Raw genomic sequence first — 22,947 nt, 5'->3', positions numbered from 1 at the left:
AGAAAATTCAAAAATTAGCATTTGAAAATTATAATAATGAAATGTTTCATTTTATTTGTGTTGTTGTCTTTCAAATAATTAAATCTGTCATCTAATTTTAGAAAAGCTACCAGATTTTAAGCAATCAAAAAATAATCTAATATATTAAGAGTGTTAATACATTATTTAAAAAATAGACTAATAAACATTTTCTGGATCAATTATGTTTGTAAAAAAAAGAAATATATATAATCTATATATTAACAGTTTAAATACAGGTATACAGCTAATTAATACATGTCAAACTAAATAGACGAAGATGGAATTTAACAAAATGTCTTTGTTCCATCACATATGCAGGATTCCTGTTTCTTTAAAGTTTTTACACAAACATGATGATTTAGAGTTACATCATGTCCGATTATTGTCTCATTCTAGTCATTTTTAAATGTTATTTCATTTGACTTTTACAGAAGGTCTCCTGTGTAGCCATTACTGACCTGTTGATGTACATGTGTGTTTGGGGTGTTTTATTTTATTTTGTCTTCTCACACACCTCCAGAGAGCTCATTTGTCTGGGCAAAAGATTCACAGGTTGTTTTTTTCTTGGTGATTTTAGTTTGGGGTTCATGGGGATGTAGTCTAATTGGACAAATAAAATTTTTTTTTTTTTAAACAGCTGTTTAAGGTATTTTCTGTTGTTTTAAACCATATATATTAGCATTTCTTTGAATAAAAGCTGCCTATAAATATCTGTTATTTCTAAATAAATATTGGTAATAAAATATATCAAAGTTTTGTTATATCTGCTTTAGACTGTTTACACAATATAACACCTGCGATGACTGGCAGGTTAGTAGAAAGCACAGTGTGCCTCATCTCAAAGGGAGAGCTGTTTAATTTCTCACTCGTTGTGTTTTACTCCCAAACTGTCAGATCTCAGCTGCTGTCATTTCATAACTCAGTAGGAACTTGTCAAATTCCCCTCCGACACTTTTCTTGTCTTGTGGGACATTTTTCTGAGCATCAGATTCCCATCTTGATGTCGGTAAAAGAAGCAGATAAAAGGAACTTCGGGGCGCTGTCATTATCGGTTGTTGGCTGCTCTTCTCTGCTTGTTGTGATGGTGATTTAAAGTGTGAAATGCGCGGTGATGACTCACTGGCCGATCCTCGTTACAAAGAGTGACCACGTTTCTTTTAGTGATGAATTAAATGGGGATTTTTATTTTTATTTTTTTTTATGAAAACAAAGGATAAATGACCCGGTGGCTCCTGAAAATTTGTTGTTTTCTGTTATTTTATTTCGGTAAATTTCATAGACAAGATAAATGGGTAGTTCCCCGCCGCTCGCTTCGCGAAAATAATAATGTTGATAAAACGCAAACCACCGGACTTGTCCCGTATCCTCGGGATGTTTTATTTAACTTAACTGAGCCAAACATGACATTTCAAAGTTTGAGGCAGCACAAAAGATTTTTGCTCCGACAGATATTTCCTGCAGTGTGCAGCGCATAATTTTCAACAAACTTTTAAAACATCGCTACTTATTGATCGCCCCCCTCCCGGGGTGCTTTTGCCTGCCTACTGTCGCCACTCCTTAACGTTTCGAAGTTGCAGGGCGGGTTCCCGTTTTATTCTGGTGTGATAATTGAATGCTTCCGGGGAGAGAGAAAAAACACGCTCCTGCTTTTGCTGCTTCTTCTGAACTCACTCAGAGGAGCAGTTGGTGTCACTTTTCGGCAATAGAAAAAAATAGAAACTCATCTGTTGTGTTAACAGAGTAATATGTTGGTACTTCAACCGCGTAAATGATGGAGTGAAGGGTGTGAAATGCTTTTCCACTGAAGTAGATACATGTTTGAGTCATTATGAGTCTTTTTTGGTTATTGTGTGATCTGAAAACACTTTAACACGATTGAATCGACTTCTTTTCAGCCTTCGTGTGTGGGTGGGATTTTTCCCCCCACTTTTTTCAGAGAGTGGTTTTTTAGGGATTGAAGAATGTTTGTGTGGGTGTGTGATATTCAACAGATCTAACCGCTGATTTGAATTAATGCCTCACCTGTAACAAAGAACAATCAGACTGCGTAATTGCGCGTGGTGTGCTGAGCGCAGCTGATAGGACTGGAGTACCTGTTTGGCCATATTCTTGTTGCTCGTTCTTATTTAAAACTGGCGTGTTTGATAAGAAATAATGCAACTTTGTCTCTTCTTATCCTGTGACAAGGATCCTTTTTGATCAAGTCAAGAACATATTTGTGAAGGTTTTTCTGCCTTGATGTAACTTAAAACTGTCCATTTTAAGTATGACCCATCATAAAGTACAGATATTCGCGTTTTTCAATTGAGAATATCTATCAGTCAGGATCAAACGCCTTTAAATTTGGTGTTTATGATTTTTTTTCTCAAGTGAGAATGATTTGTGGTGATGTCCCTGTGCGCTGACTTCTTTCATTTCAGGCAGTTGTTTAAAAAAACGTGACAGTTTTTAGGGGGCACTAAACACTGCAGACGCCAATGAAATCTGCCCAGTAACAATCGTACAGCCTCATTCGAGGGCTGAGGAGCTATTGGCTATGCAAATAGGAGGAGGAAGCAACTTAGACTGGAAAAAAAACTTTAAAGAGACATTTCCACCACTTTTCTCACAAGCACTGCTATAGAGCCAGCAAGCTTCAGATGGAAATTAACAGCTCTAAAGCTCTGAGGACTTTACAGTCCCCAGTCTTCCCCTGATGCAGCGATGTCTCGTTTCTTTCACGGCTCGCTCTTTGAAGTTGACTAAGAATGGGACGGGGATTAACATATTTACCCATGCAGATTCTCTTTGTGACTGTATGTGAGGCTAAATCATTTGGCAGTCATTTTTTTAATTATCTGCTCAACGACTTACATTCTCGTTTCCACCTGCTTGTTTTTCCATGTAAATGATGACAGAAGTCTAATTAAAAGTATATAAATGTGTGTGTGTGTGTGTGTGTGTGTGTGTGTGTGTGTGTGTGTGTGTGTGTGTGTAAATATATATATTCATATATATATATATATATATATATATAGTGATTTTCTTTCTGTTGATATTATTTGTGTTGTGCAAATCCAGCGCGTCTCATCTTTGTGTTATCTTTAACAGAAGATTATGCAAAAGAAAAAACAGTCAATGCTGCTAGAAATTTCCTAGAAAGTTATCTCATAAACCACAAGCAGCTTTGTGGCGGCTATTAAAAAAAGTATAAGATGATGTGTGTCCGTCTATGTGCGCTGGCGGGTTTGACGTCTATGCGGACGCGCGCGCGTGTGCGTGCGCGTGCATCTTTAAGTGCTAACTTGTATTTATGGCTGCTTGCCTACAGTATCTACATGCATCACATCTGCACCAAGGTTCACCGAGTCCATTGCAATGCAATGAAAAAAGTGGCAGACATCAATAAATTAGTTCTCTCATTGGCTCCGTAATCTGAGCTAATATACAAATTATTTTCACAAGAGGGCTCTTGAAGCACTTTATCAACTAAAGCTGACTTCTGGGAGCCTTTTGATGCTGAAAATATGTGCAATAATAAAGCAACAATGAACATATTGTAACAATTCTATATCCTGATTTTGTAACGATCATCATAAGTTCATCAGGCACCAGCATCAACAAGAAGCCCCCCAATAAAAATGCACGCAAGGACTGTACCTGAATGCACTGTCAGTAGGCTAAACGCTTTAACGCAGCCACAGGAATAACTCTAATTGCCTTATTTGAACCCCAGTTAGTAAAATAACGTGGCCATAGTTGGATGGTGTTATTCTGTGCTTGCCCCTACACTGCTGTGCATCTGCATCTAAAATGCATCAAGTTTGGTGAAAGTTGTCTTTCACAGCAGGGCAGTAGAAAGAGAGACTGGAATGCAGCTTGTTGTGTCTATACAGAAGTAATGCAGTTGCGTCAGTGGCGGACGCAGGGCAGGCTAAATGCGCCTGATCTTAGGCAGCGAAAGTAGAGGCGAGCTGTGGGGAGAGAGGAAAAAGTTCTCAACAAGGAGAGGCAGGACTACTCTTACGGAGCCCCTGCAGTCTCGCTTTTTATGCCTCTAAAAGACTTTTCCTGCCATCTTTTTGCATTTTCGCTCTGCAACACGCCTTTGACGTCTCCGAAAGCGAAATCCTACTTTTTAACTTCAGTGAAAACACCAGCACCATGGAGCTGCTCTGCCTCGAAATGGACACCATCATACGAGCTCGTCCCGATCCGAATCTGCTGTGCGATGACAGAGTCCTGCAGCGCTTGTTGACTATAGAGGAGAGGTTTTTACCCCAATATTCTTATTTCAAAGGCGTCCAGAAAGATATTCAGCCGTTCATGAGGAGAATGGTGGCCACTTGGATGTTGGAGGTATAGCGAAACACCGAGTGCTGACAAGACATATTATTTCCGTGCTCGACTTTAAAGCCTCTCGATTTGTTTCATTTCTTTATCGAGCAATGGTTGAAATATTCCGAGGAGCACATATGGCATACGACTCATATTTCCGACTGCTATTTCCTTATATTATTCGTCGGTGCCGTTTAACGCAATTTCTTTCCATTTTTAAAGTCCGATCGCTGCGTTTACGAAAGTGGCAGCTGTGCCATCTGTGGCACCGGAGGATTTCCTTTATCTGCCTCACATGGTGTCTGCACATGTTGCCCGTTGATTATTTGATGTTATTATTTTAGATAGGCTGAATATTTTTCATGCACACGTATGCACTCCCCCAATTCAATGCTGACTTGCGCTGTATCGCCATGTTGGTTTTTATAGGAGTGCTTTTAAGAGGATTTACAGTGTCAAAAGCAAAGTAACAGCGCGTAAAAACCGTCGGTAATGACAGAAGAGGGTCTTAGGTGTCCACCAAATACAGACTCGATCACAAAAAGCGTTGCGATCGCTTTAGATATCTATTTAAATGTCGGGAAGGGCGAGGGCCTTATCGCTTCTTTTGGTCTCCAGTGACTTGCCGAAGATTTCTGTTCATTTGTTGACGATCCGTCAAATATTTCCGGTCAACAGCCTTCTCTAAACAATCTGCAGTCTTTCCTCTTTATTTTCATGTAAATATTGTCAGAATCTGACGCACTGGAGATTTTTAATTAATTTTTGAAATAATTATATCGGCTCGGCGGTGAGGCACGCCACACCAGCCGCTTGCGACTTGCCTCTTATTTTGACATTTTCTTGATATTTATCGCGCATGGATACGGATAGGAATTGTCGGATATGATGTGGAAGAGTCTGCTGAACATTATGGTGTGAAGAAAGTCGCTCCAGATAATTTATTTCTATTTTTAAATATTTTATGAAAATATGACGACTGTTTTAAAAAAAGTGTGTTTCCGTGTGCTGCGCTTTCCTGGTGTTTTTTTGGCTCGGCTGATTGTGACTTGAATTCATTTCTTAGTGAATGAACTGCAGGAATGCGAGTCTATTGAGAGTATGTGTCTTAAAGTTATTTCAGTCTTTGTGAAATAATTTCTTTCGAATTATTTTGTGATGTCGCAACAGATCTGGGCTGGGCGCAAATTCTTGGCTGAGCCCCAACTATGTGTGTCATTGATTTTAAATGTGCTCTTATGTGATCACTCTTTTGTTTCGTTATTTCACAAAAGTTTTCTATACGTTTCAAGCGCTGAAAAAGAAGTCACGTGTTGTCAACGTTGTCGCCTTGTGTGCTGTCTCCTTATAGGTTTGTGAGGAGCAGAAGTGCGAGGAAGAAGTTTTTCCCTTGGCCATGAACTACTTAGACAGATTTCTAGCAGTGGTACCCACCAAAAAGTGTAACCTGCAGCTGCTGGGAGCAGTGTGCATGTTTCTTGCATCCAAATTGAAAGAGACTCGTCCATTAACTGCAGAGAAGCTGTGCATCTACACAGATAACTCCATCAGACCACAAGAGCTGCTGGTAAGCGACAGTTCTACGTGTTTCACGCAGTTTGCAGTAACACATCTGCAGACTCACATTGTCACCATCAGCTGGTTAAACATATTACATAACTTCTTCTTCATCAGAGCAGGTTTGGAAGCCGGGATTTGTTCTTGAGTATTTCCTTCTTTAAAGGTTTCAAATGTGAGGTATACTCGACACTGTCCCCATTTCACTGAATCGGTTGTCCAGGCTTTAGACATGAAAGGCGCAGGAAGGAGCTCAGCGCAGGATTGTTCTACAAGGGCTCTCTTTACTGTATAAGACCCTCAAGGCTTTACAGTAACCTTCCAGCCTGTGCGGTGGTCTCCATCGCCATCTGCTGGTAGATATTTTTCACAGATCAGCGAGGTCATATTGAACTGGAGCCAAAGTTCTCTGTTCCTGTGAGCTAGAGAGGGAGAGACGGAGAAATTCAAGTTTGCCTTTTACAGTTTAGCTGGTGTCCAAAAATAACTGTGGATGCACACATTGCTGACGTGAGGTCACGAGTCACTGTTTCTGATTCTAACTGCACATGAAACCCACAGTACAGAAAAAGTCACCATTCTGTGTCCTGTTTAATGAATATAAGCTCTGTTGTGCTGGCAAACCAATTAATTAAGTCAGTTTCACATCAGATAAGTATTTTCCCTCCTGCTCTGTGCTACATAAACATTCCTCAGTAAACAACAGCCAATCCCACCCATGTTGTGAAAGAGGCCACATATTATGATTCAGACGGGGCTGATGGTTGCAGGCCTGCCTCGCTGCCTGACTGGCGGCTCTACCCACTGAGCAGACTGCCGCTGCAGCACATTCAAGCCCCAGACGAGCTGCTGTTGATTTGTTGCTTTCCCGTAATTTTCTGGAATGACAATTTCATTTGTTTAATGAAGGTTCCGACTCCGAGCCAGCGTGTTAAAGTTCCAGTTTCAAACAGCTTATTTTGAAAAGAAAAGCAAAATGCGCTGCTGTGGCTGGAAACTCGTATCATCTGCATGCAGTGCTGCACTTGACAAAAAACCGTCTCTGATACCTTCATGTTCAGACTGCAGACGAAGCCCTCAGTCCTTGAACTGGTTTGCTGAGGCCTCCTTTCTGTGTTTCTGTATAAGGCAGTATTTTGGCTGACATGCAGATACAGGAAACAGATCAGCTGCTCGGGGCATGTGATCGTTTTTTTGTCCTCATCTTTAGTAAGAACTTCTTGTAAAGAGAACCACAATTTTACGAAGAAGGTGTGACCAGAGGAAGGCAGTAAGCAGAAGGAAGTGGGTGATACCAGATTGCCACCCTTGTCAGCATAAAGCATGTGTTGCAAGGTTTGTCGCAGCTATTGCCATAGGCTTTGGTGTTGCGTACTGTCATGGATGGAAAACGCCTTTTAATAGCAGGAGGCTGCTAATGATCAGACAAAAACGTTGCTGTAGCCAGAAGAAGACGGCTTTCACTTTATGAAACTCCAGATTTCATCAGGAACATGTCCTGTTTCTCAGTCTCTCAAACATCAGCAAGATAGCAAAGCATGACATGACTGACAAAGGTCACTTTGATTGGGACAATGCATGCTGCTAGTAGGGGCGGCCATATTGAATTGTCTCATGACCGAGTCCATGTGGTCTCTCCTTCTTAAAGGGAAAATGAAGAACATCCATCCTCCCAGTCACAAGGCTGCAGTGCGGAACCAAACCGCTGACATTTTTTCCCAAATTAGTCACCAGCTCTTTCGTTAATCACCTCCTCCTCTAGGAAGTGAAAGTAACAATGCAGTCTCAGAAAAGAGAACGCCACACCTAGTATCCTCACCCCATGTTACAGACGTGCAGATGGATGAGCACGTGTCAGCACATCCTGCTGTGAGATCTAAATGAAAGACTCAGATGCTGATTAATCAAACGGAGTTTCAGTCTTTCCTCAAGACACTTCATGTGGAAAAATATAGTAACTAAGTGCTGCAGTGCATAAATAGGATTCTGATTGATATATTGAGATAAGAGATGACATACTTAATGCTGACTGTGCTCAGCAGACATAGGCTGCTTATCCGTGTTCACTCTGCGCTCACACAGCAGAGCCTCTGATGGGCCTCTTTAGGAAAGTCCCCACATGCCAGACACCAACAGGGAGGGAGACAGTGATGCCGGGTCACCTGGGTTGGTGGCACTGCTGGTGATTCTCTGTCCCAGGCCCAGCCGAGCAGAGACTAATAACAATAACACTTAACCTCCAGATGCTCGCCGTGTATGTCACATTAACACACTTTTGGCTCAAGCGCACCTGGCTAAACAATAAAAGTGCAGAGCTGCAGCTGAAGTTGTTTTTCCGCCATCCCTTTTCTGCTCGCTCTCTCTAGGAATGGGAACTGGTGGTCCTGGGGAAGTTGAAGTGGAACCTGGCAGCAGTAACACCGAACGATTTCATCGAGCACATCGTGAGAAGGCTGCCGCTGCCCGAGGATAAGCTGGCACTTATTCGGAAACACGTCCAGACCTTCATCGCCCTCTGCGCCACAGGTAGGAAACGTTCGATTCGATTCCCTGCAATGAATCGCTGAGCCAGTCTGGACGAATTGAGTCCAAAGATGACCGTATCTTTTCCTCTATCTTTTTTCTGTCGTCTGTGCCAAATCAAACCAAGCACTAATGGCTTACGCTAGCATACTTTGTAGTGTTGTCTTTGCCGTTTCTTCTTTCAGGGCCGTGTCCAAGTCTTCTTTGGAGATCTGTTATGGGCCAGTCACAGCTAGCCTTACCTTCAGTGAGAAAATATTCTTCCTAAGAAAAGCATTAGTCGTAAAAGTGTCAGCCTCTCAGGTCTGACATCCATCGTCTGTCTTCTCCCAGCAGCCTCTGAAGTAACGCTTCAAAGCCTGATTGAGGGGGTCGAAAAGACAAACGGACAAGGGTGGAGGCAGGCAGACCATTGTCTTTTTACACTTGAGCTGAATGGTTCCCGTAAGATCAAACATGCAGGGAGGGATGGAAGGAACGAGAGCCTCAACATGATATGAAGGGAGAGTGAGGTCAAAGTGGGAAAGATGCAAGAGGGGTGAGGGGAGTCAGAGCCAGAGGAGGGTATTGTTTTTGTGCTGCCAAATCTGAGGCATGTCATGTTTTCAAATTTCCTACGTTCTCTCTCTTAACTTCACACGCCTCCACGCCCCGCTGCTGGAGGACATGATGGCGTTTGCAATAGGGCAGATTTCCCTCAGGTCACCACGATCAGAGCTACAAAGCAGGCGGGGCCACGAGCACCTTCTTCCACTGCTTCTGGGCACGCTCGAGGACTTTGTGCGAACGTTTACTTTGGATAACCGCACAAGTCATCCTTAATAATGCTCTTTGCCCCCCACAAACTGGTCAGCGACCAGCAGCTGCTTCATTTTCTCTGCAGGTCACAAATAGGAATGCTAACTAACACCCCCACACACACACATGGGAAACACCTCCTTCTGCTGACAACATTGGGAGGAGTGTACACAGTTAGATGAATAGATACGTGACAATCGCAGCATGAGGCGATCTCCTGCACCGATTGTGCAATGGATTCAATACAGACAGCAGAGTCTGAGATGACGCTTCATTTTTTAATACTTCCCCTGTGTCCTCAGTCCGGTTCCCTCAGTTTTCTCATATCTCACTTTTTTCCTGTCTCACCCCGTATTTTTGCCAGAGGATTAATGTTTGGAATGACAGCGTGTCAGGGATCGGACCTATTCCCCAAGCAACGTTGCGAAAGACTCGGCGCGCACTTTGTCCGTAATTGCTTCAATGAGGCAGTGGAAATAAATTTACGAGAATCGTCCTCCTGACACTGTACTCTAGGAGAGCCTCGCTGTGGAGATCGCTCTGGACCGTCATCGGCCGTTTATTTGTGTACACGCTCCGTATCCAGGCAAGCACGAAGTGAGGGCAAAATGAGGAAAGATTCAGCACGAGTGAGTCAACGGTTTGGTGCATCGGAGGATCTCTGGGAATACGAGACCCGTTTGTGAAACATTGCCAGCTGTAAATCTTCGGGTTATCTGGTGAGAATCCTCCTCGAAGACGTCCTCTGAGCAGAGTTGAGAAGGTAAAGGCGCAGGAGGATTTCTCTCTCGGGAGGATTTAGGTTTACGAGCCGGTCGACAGCGGGGTCACCTGTGGCCTCGGTCCCACCGCCGCTGTCCCTTTACGGGAAAAGAAACCACGCGTAAAACCACAGCTCTCTGTTCTCGAGAGGAGAATAAGGCCTCTCGTTCCTAATGGCTCCTCTCTTTTGATGAAACAGTTCCGTTCGGGCCACTCGGTGGGATTTTGTCAGGTGGCGCAGGCTGGCTCTGTATTAATTAATAACATTGGCTGGTCCATTCAGGACTATGCAAATGGCTCAGGGGCTCAGCTAGAGACTGGGAGAAAGGAGACAAAAGGCTTGGCCCTTACATTTCATATGCAGAGCCGTGTGAGGGTCAGCGCTGCAGGGCCACTTGATAGGAAACGCCAGCGTTTCCCTCAGGCAGGCTGCCGGATAATAGCCCAGAAACAAGCTCATTAAGGGAGATTATGAACCTCCGTTCCTAGACACAGACACCGAGCACTCTGAGCTTCCTCTTCTATTCTTATTCACCCGAGTTAAAGTGGGAGAATGGACGGGGTGCGTGGGGCAGACAGATGCAGCCCAACCTGTCTGCTGCGGTCATTGAGCCCCATCTTCTTGCCATATTGGCAGGGTGCATTTTTTCTGTAATGGTATGCATGGAATGGTGACAATGGTCACAGAAGCTGATCAAAAGAAATCTCTGGATCCGGGCCAGCAGCGCTGTCCAAGAGAGACTCGACACAATGCAGATTTCGCTACAAGTTGGGATCCAAGTAATGAGCGCTCGTTCTTTTGTCTCCGAATAGTATTTGATCACTTATTGCTGGTATGTGGAAGTGTCTTTCAACTACGTATGAAGGGACTTGATGATTAACTGGTTAGTTTATCAGGACAACTAATGATTCACTAGCTGACAAACACGAGGGAACTGGAGCCGTGCTTACTTTCAACTGCAGTGTAACTTTGGTATTATTCCGTTTATTTTATTCCCAACCTCCATGTTGGGAATGTTTCAATTTAGCTTTCTGGAAACCGGCAGCTTTCGGCCTCTTTGGCCTTTTCTGGGTTCTATGAGCTGCGTCTTTAAATCGGCGACAGCTCAAATGTCGCAGCTTGATTCACAAGCCCTCTTTCTTTTGTTTTGCCTGTTAAGTCTCTCTAGTCCAGAGGCAGGAATGCTCCTTGTAGCTTCGACTCCAAGGGGCCGTGGCACGGAGAATCCCCTCCAGCCTGGGCTCAGCATTGTAAAGATGGATGATTCATCTCAGATGTGTTCAATGAAAAGAGCTTTGCTGGTGTTTGTTTACATAAAATCCACTCCGTGTTTGATGAGTCAGAACCCGAACAAATTAGCCACCTTCTCCAGCGAATTATCCTTTCCCTGCACGCTCCGCTGATGTGAGGAATCATGTCCGGTCCGCCTGCATTGTCAACAGATGAAGCAGGAAAAGGCTTCCTGACAGTATGTGCCCAGTAACGTGACACACAGGGTGAATCATCGAGTGGCACGTCCTGAGTTCTCCTCTTCACCTCGCTGTTTAATCAGCACCACAGTATAAATCCTGCGGCTGGTTGAGTCACACCGGAGATCGCAGACATTTTGCTTCGGCTGCTACAATTATCCCAGCAAAAAGGTTTAGAAATCAAAATCTTCCGTGTTTTTCTCGGACGTCATGTTAACCACAAAGACTAATATTTGTACTAAAGTAAATGCTTTGGTTCCAGATAGTTTGACTCAACATTTTTCTCAGCACACCGTCCCCTCATTTTTGTCTTCCTCTTTAAAGGCTACTTGATACGGCCTTTAAATGCTGTCATTGGGATTTAGTTCTTTATTTCAAAAGCAGGACGTGAACAGGGAAATATAACTGTAGGATCTAATCAAAACTACTGCGACAGCACTTTGAGGTTGTTGCAGGAGCGATACACTAAACGGAAGATTGTTTTTGCTATTCGGACGGAAAAACAAGAATCGCTCACATTGATCACATCAGATGAGACTGATGAAGACACAGCAGGCAAAGGGGGTGGGTTACAAAGCAGCTTGCAGATGTGCTACACCTGTTGGCACGCTAATGCGACTTAAATGGCGTGTCATGTTATGACAGTTGCCGAGTAGATGCATAGAAGCTGATGTGAGCGGCCACTGAGGTCAGCTAAACGTCTGACCTGTGGCTGAGCGTCACTTTGTGGCCTGTCGGCGCCGACGCGATGCTTCTGTGAGAGGAGAGCGGTGCATGGTGCCGGCTGTGCCTCAGTTTGTCTGTCAGGCACAGCCGACATCGTGTTTACAGATTGTTTATTCGTTCTTTAACAATGAGCAGGGAATTCGTGGTGATTGGTGAGGTAACGATGGAGCAGCATGACAGTATATTGGGTACAGACACTGAATTACAATAGTCCACACGATGTCATCTGAAAGGGACGAATAGCCCGAGATTTTTGAATGAAGCTTAGTCGATTTAATCTAAACTGTAACTGTGTTCGGGAGAAAAATCGCTCTCCAAATCTGTACGCTCCTCAACACTCAACTCGACCATCTCAACACTGATGTTACTCAAGACTGCAGCTGTGACACAGGATGTGATAGCGAGAGGCTAAAAGGGCAGCTTACAATTAACACACAATTCTGAGCAAGAGCGTGCAACTCTCACAGGTTTGGGTTTTTTAGTTTGTTTCCAGAGTGACAGCCAGACAGGAAGCAATGGAAATGACAGAAATATCAAGTTGTTGTTTGTTAGTTTGGCATTTGTGGAAAAAAGCCGGCGTGTGGGCCTCGGCCAGCCGCGGTAGGTGGATTGTCTTCTGAGAAGGTCGTGTTGGCTGACGGTCTGTGTTGCGTTAGTGGTGAAACATACTGTCATGCCAGTCCTAAAGAGATGTTTGCTTTTAACCTTAATCAGTCAACCAAACCCCGCGTCCTCGTAACGGCGCTCCCTTAATAAACACGTTCAATAAGCGCTACATGTATAGAATACAAGAAGCTGATTTATCGCTGTGGAAAGAGAGGTCAGGGTAAATCCGTCTTTTTCTTTGGCTGTTGTTCAACTTTCCAACTTTAATTAATTTACAATTTTAATGTGCGTGGTGTGCGTTGCAGCCACCCAGATGGAGCGGGCCATGTAGGGCAGGAGAATGTGCGACCGGTGGCCCGAGGATGAAGTTTCATGGGGTAGGAACAGGGAGGAATGGAGACGAGGGGGCACAGGGAGGAGAAAGGGCCATTGAAGGGGCTGAGAGGCGTGCAGGCCGGGCCAGCCAGCCGCTGCTCACAGGGAGCTTTCCATCGCAGGCGTCCCCACTCAGCTACATACACTGTTTATCCTCAACATGAATATCAATGAGGGCCTCCTAAAATACAGCCATTCTTCCCCCCACATGCAGCAGCCACCAGGCCCAAGTGTCAGCCCGCATCGGCTGCACGCGCACGTCCTTGTTCTGCTACAGACCTGTCTTGTCTTGAGTGCGAAAAATCAGCTTGCTGCCCACTGCCTGCCACTCAGCTCTCCCACAAACCAACATCTGTGCCGTGCGTGTGTGGGGGGGGGGGTCAGTGTGTGTCTGCATCTGAAAGCACGCAGGCATCGGCGCATTGTTTCTCGCCTGTGTCGCTGAGGTGTCTGTTGCCTCGCCTGTCGCTCTGCGCTCGCTGCACACTTACAGTAAATCCTTGTATGCCTTTGTCGTCTCAGCCCTCTATAGAAAGTTGTGCTCTTACAGCAGTGATGTAATGCCGGGGGGCTTTGTGCGCTCTTTCCTCTTGGCTCGAGGTAGCCTTTAATAAATCGCCCCCTTGGCAGAGGCCCAGCGGCTAACACAGGGGTGTATAATAAGTTCATTTATTTGTCAACACTGAGCCCACAAGATGAGAAAGCGCCTGGCTGTGCATGTTAAAAAGGCAGTGAGAGGCTGCCTCTGCAGCTATCAAAGGGCCTACCTCTTTGATTCCAAATAAAAAAAAGAAGAAGGAAGAAAAATCTCCTTCAGAGCCATCGCACGCGGTTTGCTTTGCAATTGAATATAGCAATATGTTAATGTGCAGGCTGTTTCTATGCCCCCATTGCTCACTCCTCTAACCCAGAGGTGGCCCAGGAACAGAGAAATACTTGCAGGGAGGGATTGGGGGTGGGGGGTTGGATGGGAGGCAGGAGGTGAGGGTCACTGGAGGGCAAGTCTTTTCTTCTTCCAAAACTTCACAAGGGTCTGGACGCAGACTCGAGAGCGATGTGCAGCAGAGTCGTCTAGCTCCCCCTCCTCCCACCACGCCTGCGACCTTCCCCTCTTTTCTCCCGCTTGCCTCGTCACCGCACCGTCCATCGCTGCCCTCTTCGTCTTCCTCCCCCCCCTGTCAAGCCCCTGTCCTCAAGTCCAGCCAGGGTCTTTGTGCAGCCTGTCTAGCTGAATTGGAATCGGTGGCGAGAGGATGGATGCCGCGTCCCTCATTTGGGTGAAATGAGGTGATGACTCTGGACAATGGAGTCACACTCTTCTGCCTTCCCTCTCATAGGCCCGCCACTCCATTAATATGCTAAAAGATAGGAGGGCCGCCAATGCAAACCGCTGCCTGTTGTAGCAACAAAGACGGCGGCATGTGTGCCATTCACCGGCCGTCCAAGCGGGCCATGTGTTACCCAAGAAGAAAGGTAGAAGTTGAGCAAGACATAAAGAGAGAATGCAGAAGGGTGTGTGTGTGTGTGTGTGTGTGTGTGTGCGTGTGCGCGCGCGTGCGTGTGTGTGCGTGCGTGCGTGTGTGTGCGTGCGTGTGCGTGTGTGTGCGCGTGCGTGCGTGTGTGTGTGCGCGTGCGTGTGCGTGTGTGTGTGCGTGTGTGTGTGTGTGCGTGCGTGTGTGTGTGTGTGTGTGCGCGTGCGTGTGTGTGTGTGTGTGTGTGTGTGTGTGTGTGCGCGTGCGTGTGTGTGTGTGTGTGTGTGTGCGTGCATGAAGAGAAAACCTCTCCCTGTCTGTCTGTCTCACTGTATGCCAGTTGCCTTTTCGGGCTTCTGGCCCGTTCACAAGCTGTCTCATTTGCATTATGAATGACAGCGAGGGGAGCTAACAAGGTTATTGGTCTTTGAGACGCACGCCTGTGACCACACGTGGAAAAAGGACCTACAGCAGTGCGCATTGGCAAAGGCACTGAGCCTCTTTATTCCTTCTTTTCCAAGCGCTATGGGGCTTTTTTCAGCGAGCACACGATTTACTCAGGAGATGGAAGAAAAGGGGCCGGGCTGGGGAAAGGGGGACTGCATCGGGGTGAGGGTGGTTGCTTTTCAGCTCCTTTACAAGCCCAGTGAACCCTCATTATCCAGGCCCCTGGTCATTAGCGAGCCCAGCGTTCATAGCCGGTGCAATAGAAGGAGTATTTATTAGCTGACTGCTAGATTACTAAATCATACCGTATCTGTACCCTGCGAACTGAAACGTGCAGTAAAGAAACCAGTGGTAAATACATGCACCCACCTGACCAAAGATTGTGCTTCCTGACTTCATACGCTCGTGCTTCAGACTAACAAACTCACATTTAACTCAAACGTTTTTATTCCTCTAACAGATTTCAGATTCGCCATGTACCCTCCATCCATGATCGCTACAGGAAGTGTGGGGGCAGCGATCTGCGGCCTGCAGCTCGATTCAGCCGACCAGTCGCAGTGGGGTGACAGTCTGACGGACCTGCTGGCAAAGATTACAAACACAGAAGTGGTAAGTTTACCTATCACTGTAGCTCGATCGATTTAAATATGCAGCGTGTTCCAGCGCTAAGAGGTAATACTTACATCTGGAATGTAGGGGATTTGTTGCTGAGTAATATTTTAATCAGTATGACTAAATATTAGTGACTCTGCAGACATCGGTTACATGTTATCTGGTTATCAGAGTACAAGTGTTACAGTAACTATGATTCAGTGCTTAATCAGCTGTTTCCTGCACTGGAAGCTTACTTTTGGAAGTCTTTAGTAGACATTTCTAGTGAAGTGACACATTTAAGTTATCTTATTACCACTGAAACAAACAGGTTTTGCTTTTCTCAAGTAACTGGGTTGTTTTTTTGCCCGACCAAACATGCTACTCTGTTGGAAAGCACATGGCAAGTTAAGAAATGCCACATGTTTGTTGGGGCTGTGTGCGCAACAGACAAAAGTTGAAATGTCACTGAGTTTTGGCTTCACACAGGCATATTTTAGGGGAGATTTACTGCCAATTTTAATAAAAATGAGCACGAGACTGAGCTAAAATGTCTACATTTAAAGAAATGATCGATATTTGTCAGTCCAGCAGCTGCCTCGTGTAAAGGCTCCTCTAAATCGCTCTGTAACTGACAGGAAGGCCGGTGAAGCTGTTGTGCGGCTGCCTGGTACAGTGAATGTTGCACCAGAGGATAAGCTACGTCCAAACACAGGCAGGGCCCCTGCTAGCTCTGAGATTCCTGGCTTTCATCATACACCAGAGAGGATTTTGTCTGTCTGTAGTTCGCTGCTAAGACGAGTAGCTGGGCAGAAGCGTAACCTGTGAAGTTCTTCTTCTTTAGTCCCCGGAGGGTAAGCTGTCGAGCACAGGTCCACAACCACCACCTTGCCAGGAGTGCTGCTAATACCTAACGTGATGAAAACGTCTTTTGGTTGGTAATGGCAGACTTACTCTAAACTGTGTGCAGAGTGCACAGGGGGCACGACACAGATCCCGAGCATCGGCCGTGGCATGTTAAATTCTGCCTGAAAAGGAGGCAGAGGGGGAGGAGGAGGTGGAAGAAAGCTGTTGAAGTGTGAAAAGGACACCGAGGGGGTGTTATGCCTCCCTCGCGACAATCGGGCCTCTCTTGTCTCCTCCTATGGTCCATAATGCAGCGCTGCTGGAGAGCATGGCTCCCTCTGGTGCGAGCTGTGTGAAGTCTCGCTCAGCAGCTGAGGAAAAACAAATAGTTGGCCTCAGCAGCACAGGGCCTCGGTGTGTTTTAGGCTGCTAGGTCTTAGACTCCGGGGAATTAAGTGGCGCTGTGTCTCAGCGATCAACTCCTTACATTCCTGGATTCAGACAAGCCACGGCTCGCGGTAAACACGGGAGAAAAAGCACAAGGCGCCCGTCCTAATTCAACATATAGGGCTTTAGTATGAACTGCCAAGCAAAGCTTAGGGTATTAAAAGATTTTCCTGAGATCCTCGCATCAGGCTCGTGCACCACGTGCAACACCAGCAAAAAATCTCACTGCCCAGAATTACCTGTCAGTATTAATAAGTGGCGTCAGTCCTATTTACGCCCTTTGTCAGTCTCAGCGTGCAGGCTTTGGTGAAAGAGGAAATGCTGTGTCATTTTAGCAGCGACCCTACCTTCATTTAGACTTCAGACACCAGCGAGGTGGTACGAGTCTAAAAGAGTACGCGTAACATACCCCGTGTGATTTTGGCACAGCGGCTCGGCGAGCAGCGACTCGTAGCCGCTCGGCCAAAGAGCCAGGTGAAATATGAAGGCCAAGTTTCGCCAACCGCTGCAGCTGCTGCTGCCAACAGCGCCGTGGCCGACGCCACCCCCTGGTACCCCGCTGGCATGTGTGGTATCCAGAAGCTGCGGTTTTCCAGTGGAAATGCGATAGGGCCAAGTCACCATCTTTGGGCCATTGCAGGAATGCGTGTTGCCTCGCAAACACCTGGTGTGGCCTTGTGGGGCGAGCAGACGGGCTGTGTGTGTGTTTGTGTGTGAGATGAGCAGAAATGTAAGAGTTCGGTTTACTCTTCATTGATTAAAACAGGAAACGGCGGCAGGAGAGGGTTTAAGAGCACCGCTTCCCAGATTTGTTTTCTCTCAGTCTTTCATTCATCTTTTTCAGCCGGGGTCACATGCTAAGACACTGGAAACACATTTTCCCATTGCTCCCTTTGTTTTTCTTCCTCTTTTTTTAATCACAGTTATTTCCTGGGGACAAAATGCTTGTAATAAAAGATGCATTTATTACGACGGATTATATCTATTAGCACAGCCTGTGGCATCACTTGTGGTGTTTCAGGCATGCGGGCTAAAGAAAGGGAAAGGTCACATTTCTATTGTAACTTGTGGAAATTCAAGTCATGTGGTGACTTCTTATTTCCAGCGTCAGCCCCGGGATATTTTGTTTTCAGATTCCCTGAGATTCGTAGTGCGTCCCTGCCTGTGTGTGTGTTTCAGCTGTCTGACCACCAAATCCTCCCAGAGTAGCCAACACTGTCTTGTGTGGTACAGTCAGCAGTTAAAACACATTCCACGCTTCACACATTTCTTCCTTTTGGTTTTGTCTGTCTGCACGACTTCCTCCCGCTGCCAGTGTCACAAAGGCCGCCCAGGGATACAGTGCATGCCACGATTTGTCAGACTGACAGGCTGTTGCAGTATGATGCATGTTTGGGGTGGGCAGAGGGAGGACTATGACTACAAGAAAGGATCAGAGGTGGTCATGTGTTTTCCGGTTTGAGGCTGCAAAGCAAGATGCTTAAGTGCAACGCTGTGTCCCGTGGTGAATTTATTCAGCGCTGTTGGCCCCTTCATTGTCCGAGTACCTACAGCTTCTGTGGAAACAGCATCGGTGTTTCCAGTAGTCGCACACTGAAGTCATTAAAGGTTCTCAAAGCCCACGGGGCTTGGCGAGGGATCCGAACTGCCGCTCTAAAGAGCAACGCAGACGGGGGGGGGAATGTCTTTTAAGAAATGAAGGCGTGCATTCTTGCGGTAGGACACAGGCAGTTCCTTTACATGTTCGGCGTTTGAGTCCATTTTCTCACAGGAATTGAGATTTTATGACCAATGAGGCACATGTTGGTGGGAAGACTTTGCATGTGTGCATGAACACACCCCCACATTAGTGGCCACCCTCTGGAGAAGATTAAGGGACAGACTCTGGTGGGGTTTCCTCCATGTCAAAGCCAATGCTGAGGAAAGTGTTTGCCCAGAGGCGTGCAGCCCAGATCAGTCAAAAACTGTTAGAATTAAGACGTCAGGGGAGCTCTCACTTAGTATTTTGGTAGTGGCCTTGTAATGGCTTCTTTTTTCACATAGTATATAAATCCTCTTCCTTCTGTTATGTGTTGTGCTGTTTGACCTTTGACATTGTGACCTTTAGCCACAGCTCCCTGAGAGCAACTCTGACATGAGTGAGGGCCCGGTTCCTATTTCATGGAGGCTCCGCTGCACCAGAGGCTGTAACGGGCTGGACTGAGGCCATCAGGTTTAAATTAGCTGTAAATTTCTAAAGAATGTCTCAGCGCTCCACAAGCGGTACATTTTCACCCGTCTTTTCAGTCATGATTCCCACTGACGTCTCGTGCTATAAGGCGCAGGTCATGCATGCATGTGCGTGCACAGAGCTAAAAGGAAGCAGCACGGCTTCAGTTGTTTTTGAAGTGTTTTACCACCAGAGGGCAGTGTTAGCTCTCTGTTAGGGACAGCATTTTGTTCTCAGGCCAGTTTCTCAGTCAATCAGCTCTGCAAAGTACACTTGGCATCTTCTTCATGTGCGTTATTAATGGTTGGTCACCTGCACCTTATGCTTCACTGTTGTTGTTTTGCAGCAACACAGATTTTTTTGATTTCATATGTCATCATTTTAAATCTGATAATTAGTTTGAGCTCCTGGGACTAAAGATCCTTTGAGGTACTTTAGGTATTTAATGACCCTCCTTAAAACAGTTCGACCTTTCTCTGACGCTAACAGCCCATTCAGCACTCTTTTACACCAACCCCCCCTTCCTACCCCCGTCTTACTGCGCTGCACTGTAGCACTGTCTCCCGGGGAAGGATAAGAGGCCTTGGTGCTGTTGAGGAGTTTGTCTCCCAGGTGGATTCTCAGTTTTCCTTGGTGGCCTTTGATGGTGTAAGTCGATGCGGCTGGGTCTCAGATGGATCCCCTGCAGGCAGGCAGGCGCACAGACTGGCTCTCGTTAAAAAAGCACCACCTTTGTGTTCCCACAGGAGGTGGATGTAATTAACATAGCTTTAATACTACCTGTGTTTTCAGCCGCCGTTGTCAAGACGACTCCTGTTTGGGTTTTGTGTGTTTTGGGGAACAGCAGAGGTGGTGGGTGGCTGGATGGGGGAGGGCAGAGGTATGCATGCGAGTGTGCGTGTGCATGCCGGTGCATGTGCGTAGGCTACATGAGGACGATAGTGATGGTATTCGCTGCACAACCCCGGTGGGCTGATGTAATGCTTGGGTCTGGCCCATGTCTGTGGTCTTTTGGAAGCAGCAACTCGAAAGTCAGCTGTCATTTAAAATCACAGCGAGACGCCGTCATCGTGGCCGAAGCACTTTCTGAACAGCAGATTGATATTATAGGGCATAACATTTGTGTTACATGCTTGATAGAAAATTCAAAGGTTTAACTTCTAAGTTTAAATTGTAAGTAACAGAATTGGTTTGCTCTTTAGTTTCATGATAAAGTCTCGCTTTGAATGTGCCCGATCGTACCAAACTGGAACTCTGAGTTGATGAAGAAGCAGGAAAAACGCACTTCCTTAACTGCAGATTTAAAAAGATTGATGTAACCTCTCGATTGTCTTTTGCATTGCAGGATGTTCTAAAAGAGTGCCAGGAGCAAATCGAGCGCGTGTTGGTGAGCAGCCTACGCGAAGGACGGCAGCAGCAACAGCAACAGCAGCAAACTCAGAGAGGCCCGAGTGGGAAAGGCCTGGACGAGCTGGATCAGTCCTCCACCCCGACAGACGTCCGCGATGTCAACTTGTGAACCACCAGAGGGCATCATTGCACAGGATTTACAAAAACAAAAATAGAAACCAACAAAAAAAACTCAATTTTCTTAAAAGCAGAAAAAAAGAACAAAATGTAAAAATGTTAAAAACAAAAGACAGCAATGCTTGCTAGTTTTTTTTTGTGTGTAGATTTTCTGTTCTACAAGTCGAAAACACCTGCTCGCAGAATAGATTTTCGATGACGTTATAGCATAAATGCATCAAATTTGATCCGAGATGAAGCTCTGTGATGCCTTGGATATCCAGAAGGGAAGCCAATCATATTTGCATTCTGCCTGATTGTATAGTATGATCTTTTAAGTTATATTCTAACTATAGATTGATAATGAGGCTGAGACGGAAACTATTTGGAAATTGCGGGATCACCCTGGGGCTTCTCTATCGTTGCGTTACGAGTACTGTCACCGTTACGTTTGAGCCGCTGAACGAGCTCCTCGACTGTTGTGTGCTGAGTGTGCGACTGAGGAAGCCGTGAGACTATTTGCCGAAAGTGGGTGGATCGCATTATCAGGGAAGACCCGGGATGATGATAATTATCAGTAGTATTAGTAATTGTTATTATTATTATTATCATTGGACGTCTTTTGAAATTAATAGTAGAGATCAATAAGCTCCTTTTGTCTGGCTGCTTGTGCGTGTCAGTTTGTGGATGCAAGCGTGTTTTTGTGTGTGCGTGTCTGAGTGTGTGCGTGTCTATGTTAACAGTGATTCTACAGCGAAAGGCACTTGAATAAAGTCGCAGGCTTACAGTTGTGTATTTAAAGACAGCGGAGCGAGCCGAGGCTACATATACTTTCTCCATCCGTAGAACTGGGCATCTACGCTACGTCGCTGCCGTCGTGCATTAACAGTGTGTCGTGATTCGTTGTTCTCCAACAATAAACCTGTGTGCGTGGACCACGAGTGAGACGACAGAGGCCGTTATCTTTCTCGGAGGTTATGCGAGCCGTTTGTTCATTACTGCCGTTCCGATAACGAAATATCGCACGTTCGTCGCGCTTTGCGATGAGGCGTTTCTTGTGTCTGGATGGAACGTGCACAGCATGCGTGGCACATGTGAGAGCAGGAGAGTCTTGGGGAAAGTTTCGTTCTTCTGTGTCGGTGAGCGCAGAGCGAGACGAGCGCAGGCTGAGGGAGAGGCACAGCACCGGGTGGCGGGACAGAGACGGTTTTAGTTTTTAGTGGTGCAGAAGTTTGCTGCTGTGTGGGAGACGTGGGCTTTGTACAGCCAGTGGCTGGAAGATGACGAACAATAAAATTGGTATCCGTGGCTGCGTCAGTAACGGATGCCTACAACGACACACAAAGATGTTCCTGGTTTTCCGTTTACGTGGAAATGACACGAGGAAGTAAGACCGTACGCTGCCAGGTCACGCGTTGGGGAATCTTTTGGGGCGGGGGGGTTGGGGGAGGGGTAGAGGATGACAATAACTGTCAAAGCTCATCTGGAGTACCGCATAGGGTTGTTTTCAACACCCCTGTATGATTTTAATGGCAAAGCACTTTGCAAACATGCTCCCCAGGAGATGATTAAATTGAAATGGACGGTGATTGGAGGTGAACAGATGTTTCATTTTTTTTCCTCATTAGCCTTTTCTTTGGTTTACTTTGAAGGGCTGGTTTCCCAACATCAGTCGTTTGCCTTTAAAGGAGGAGTCAAATTGAAAAAAGGCTTCCCGCGACTTTCCGCATAAGCACATTCCAAACAAAGAAACAAAGAAACAACATTCCCAGTCACGCAAATTGCAAGTTGATCCTGAACAAATAAGAGCATGAATTCACACAGCTTTCTGATCTGTGGGCTCGAGTCGATTTTCTTTTACAATGTCAAGAAATGATTTTGTTTTTACTTGAATTTTTCTTTCTATTTATCTGCATCACAGCCAGGGAGGCAGGGCGCTACCAGCAAGGGTGGTCTGAACATCCAGGTTTGCACATGTTCTTTAAAGGGCCATGAGGTTTGCAATGTTAAGATAAAGCAACGCCTGTGTTTAAAAAAGAATTTGTGTCGCAGTGGTTGGTCAGTTGTTGTTTTGTTGTTGTTTTCTTTCCTTTATGTTTGTTTCTGTTTATGGTGCTGGCTTCCGTAGCGCCCGTCCAGGCCAGTTGTCTGTCAGTGAACACATTTCCCCGGTGAGCTTTGCTGCTTCGAATCATTAGCAAGGGGATTCATCTGCCAGGCAGACAGCAGAACAAAGCGAGACGGCTGATTTTGTTTTGTTTGGTCACGTGGCTT

General features: G+C 45.9%; 1 protein-coding gene across 1 annotated transcript; it reads left to right on the top strand.

The window, feature by feature from the left end:
• The first annotated feature begins 3,509 nt into the window (after window positions 1-3,509).
• ccnd2a (cyclin D2, a) lies at window positions 3,510-22,087 on the top strand. The gene is made up of 5 exons (XM_085358993.1): window positions 3,510-4,359; window positions 5,690-5,905; window positions 8,262-8,421; window positions 15,535-15,683; window positions 20,513-22,087. The coding sequence occupies exons 1-5, from the start codon at window positions 4,165-4,167 to the stop codon at window positions 20,684-20,686; spliced, it is 894 nt and encodes a 297-aa protein (XP_085215119.1). The 5' UTR covers window positions 3,510-4,164; the 3' UTR covers window positions 20,687-22,087.
• Window positions 22,088-22,947: the final 860 nt, after the last annotated feature.

This window comes from Diplotaxodon limnothrissa, linkage group LG7 (assembly GCF_057381915.1).
Source record: "Diplotaxodon limnothrissa isolate DT_005_m linkage group LG7, D_limnothrissa_male_GT1.1, whole genome shotgun sequence".
Taxonomy (NCBI): Eukaryota; Metazoa; Chordata; class Actinopteri; order Cichliformes; family Cichlidae; genus Diplotaxodon; species Diplotaxodon limnothrissa.
This window is presented reverse-complemented; position numbering and strand designations above follow the sequence as displayed.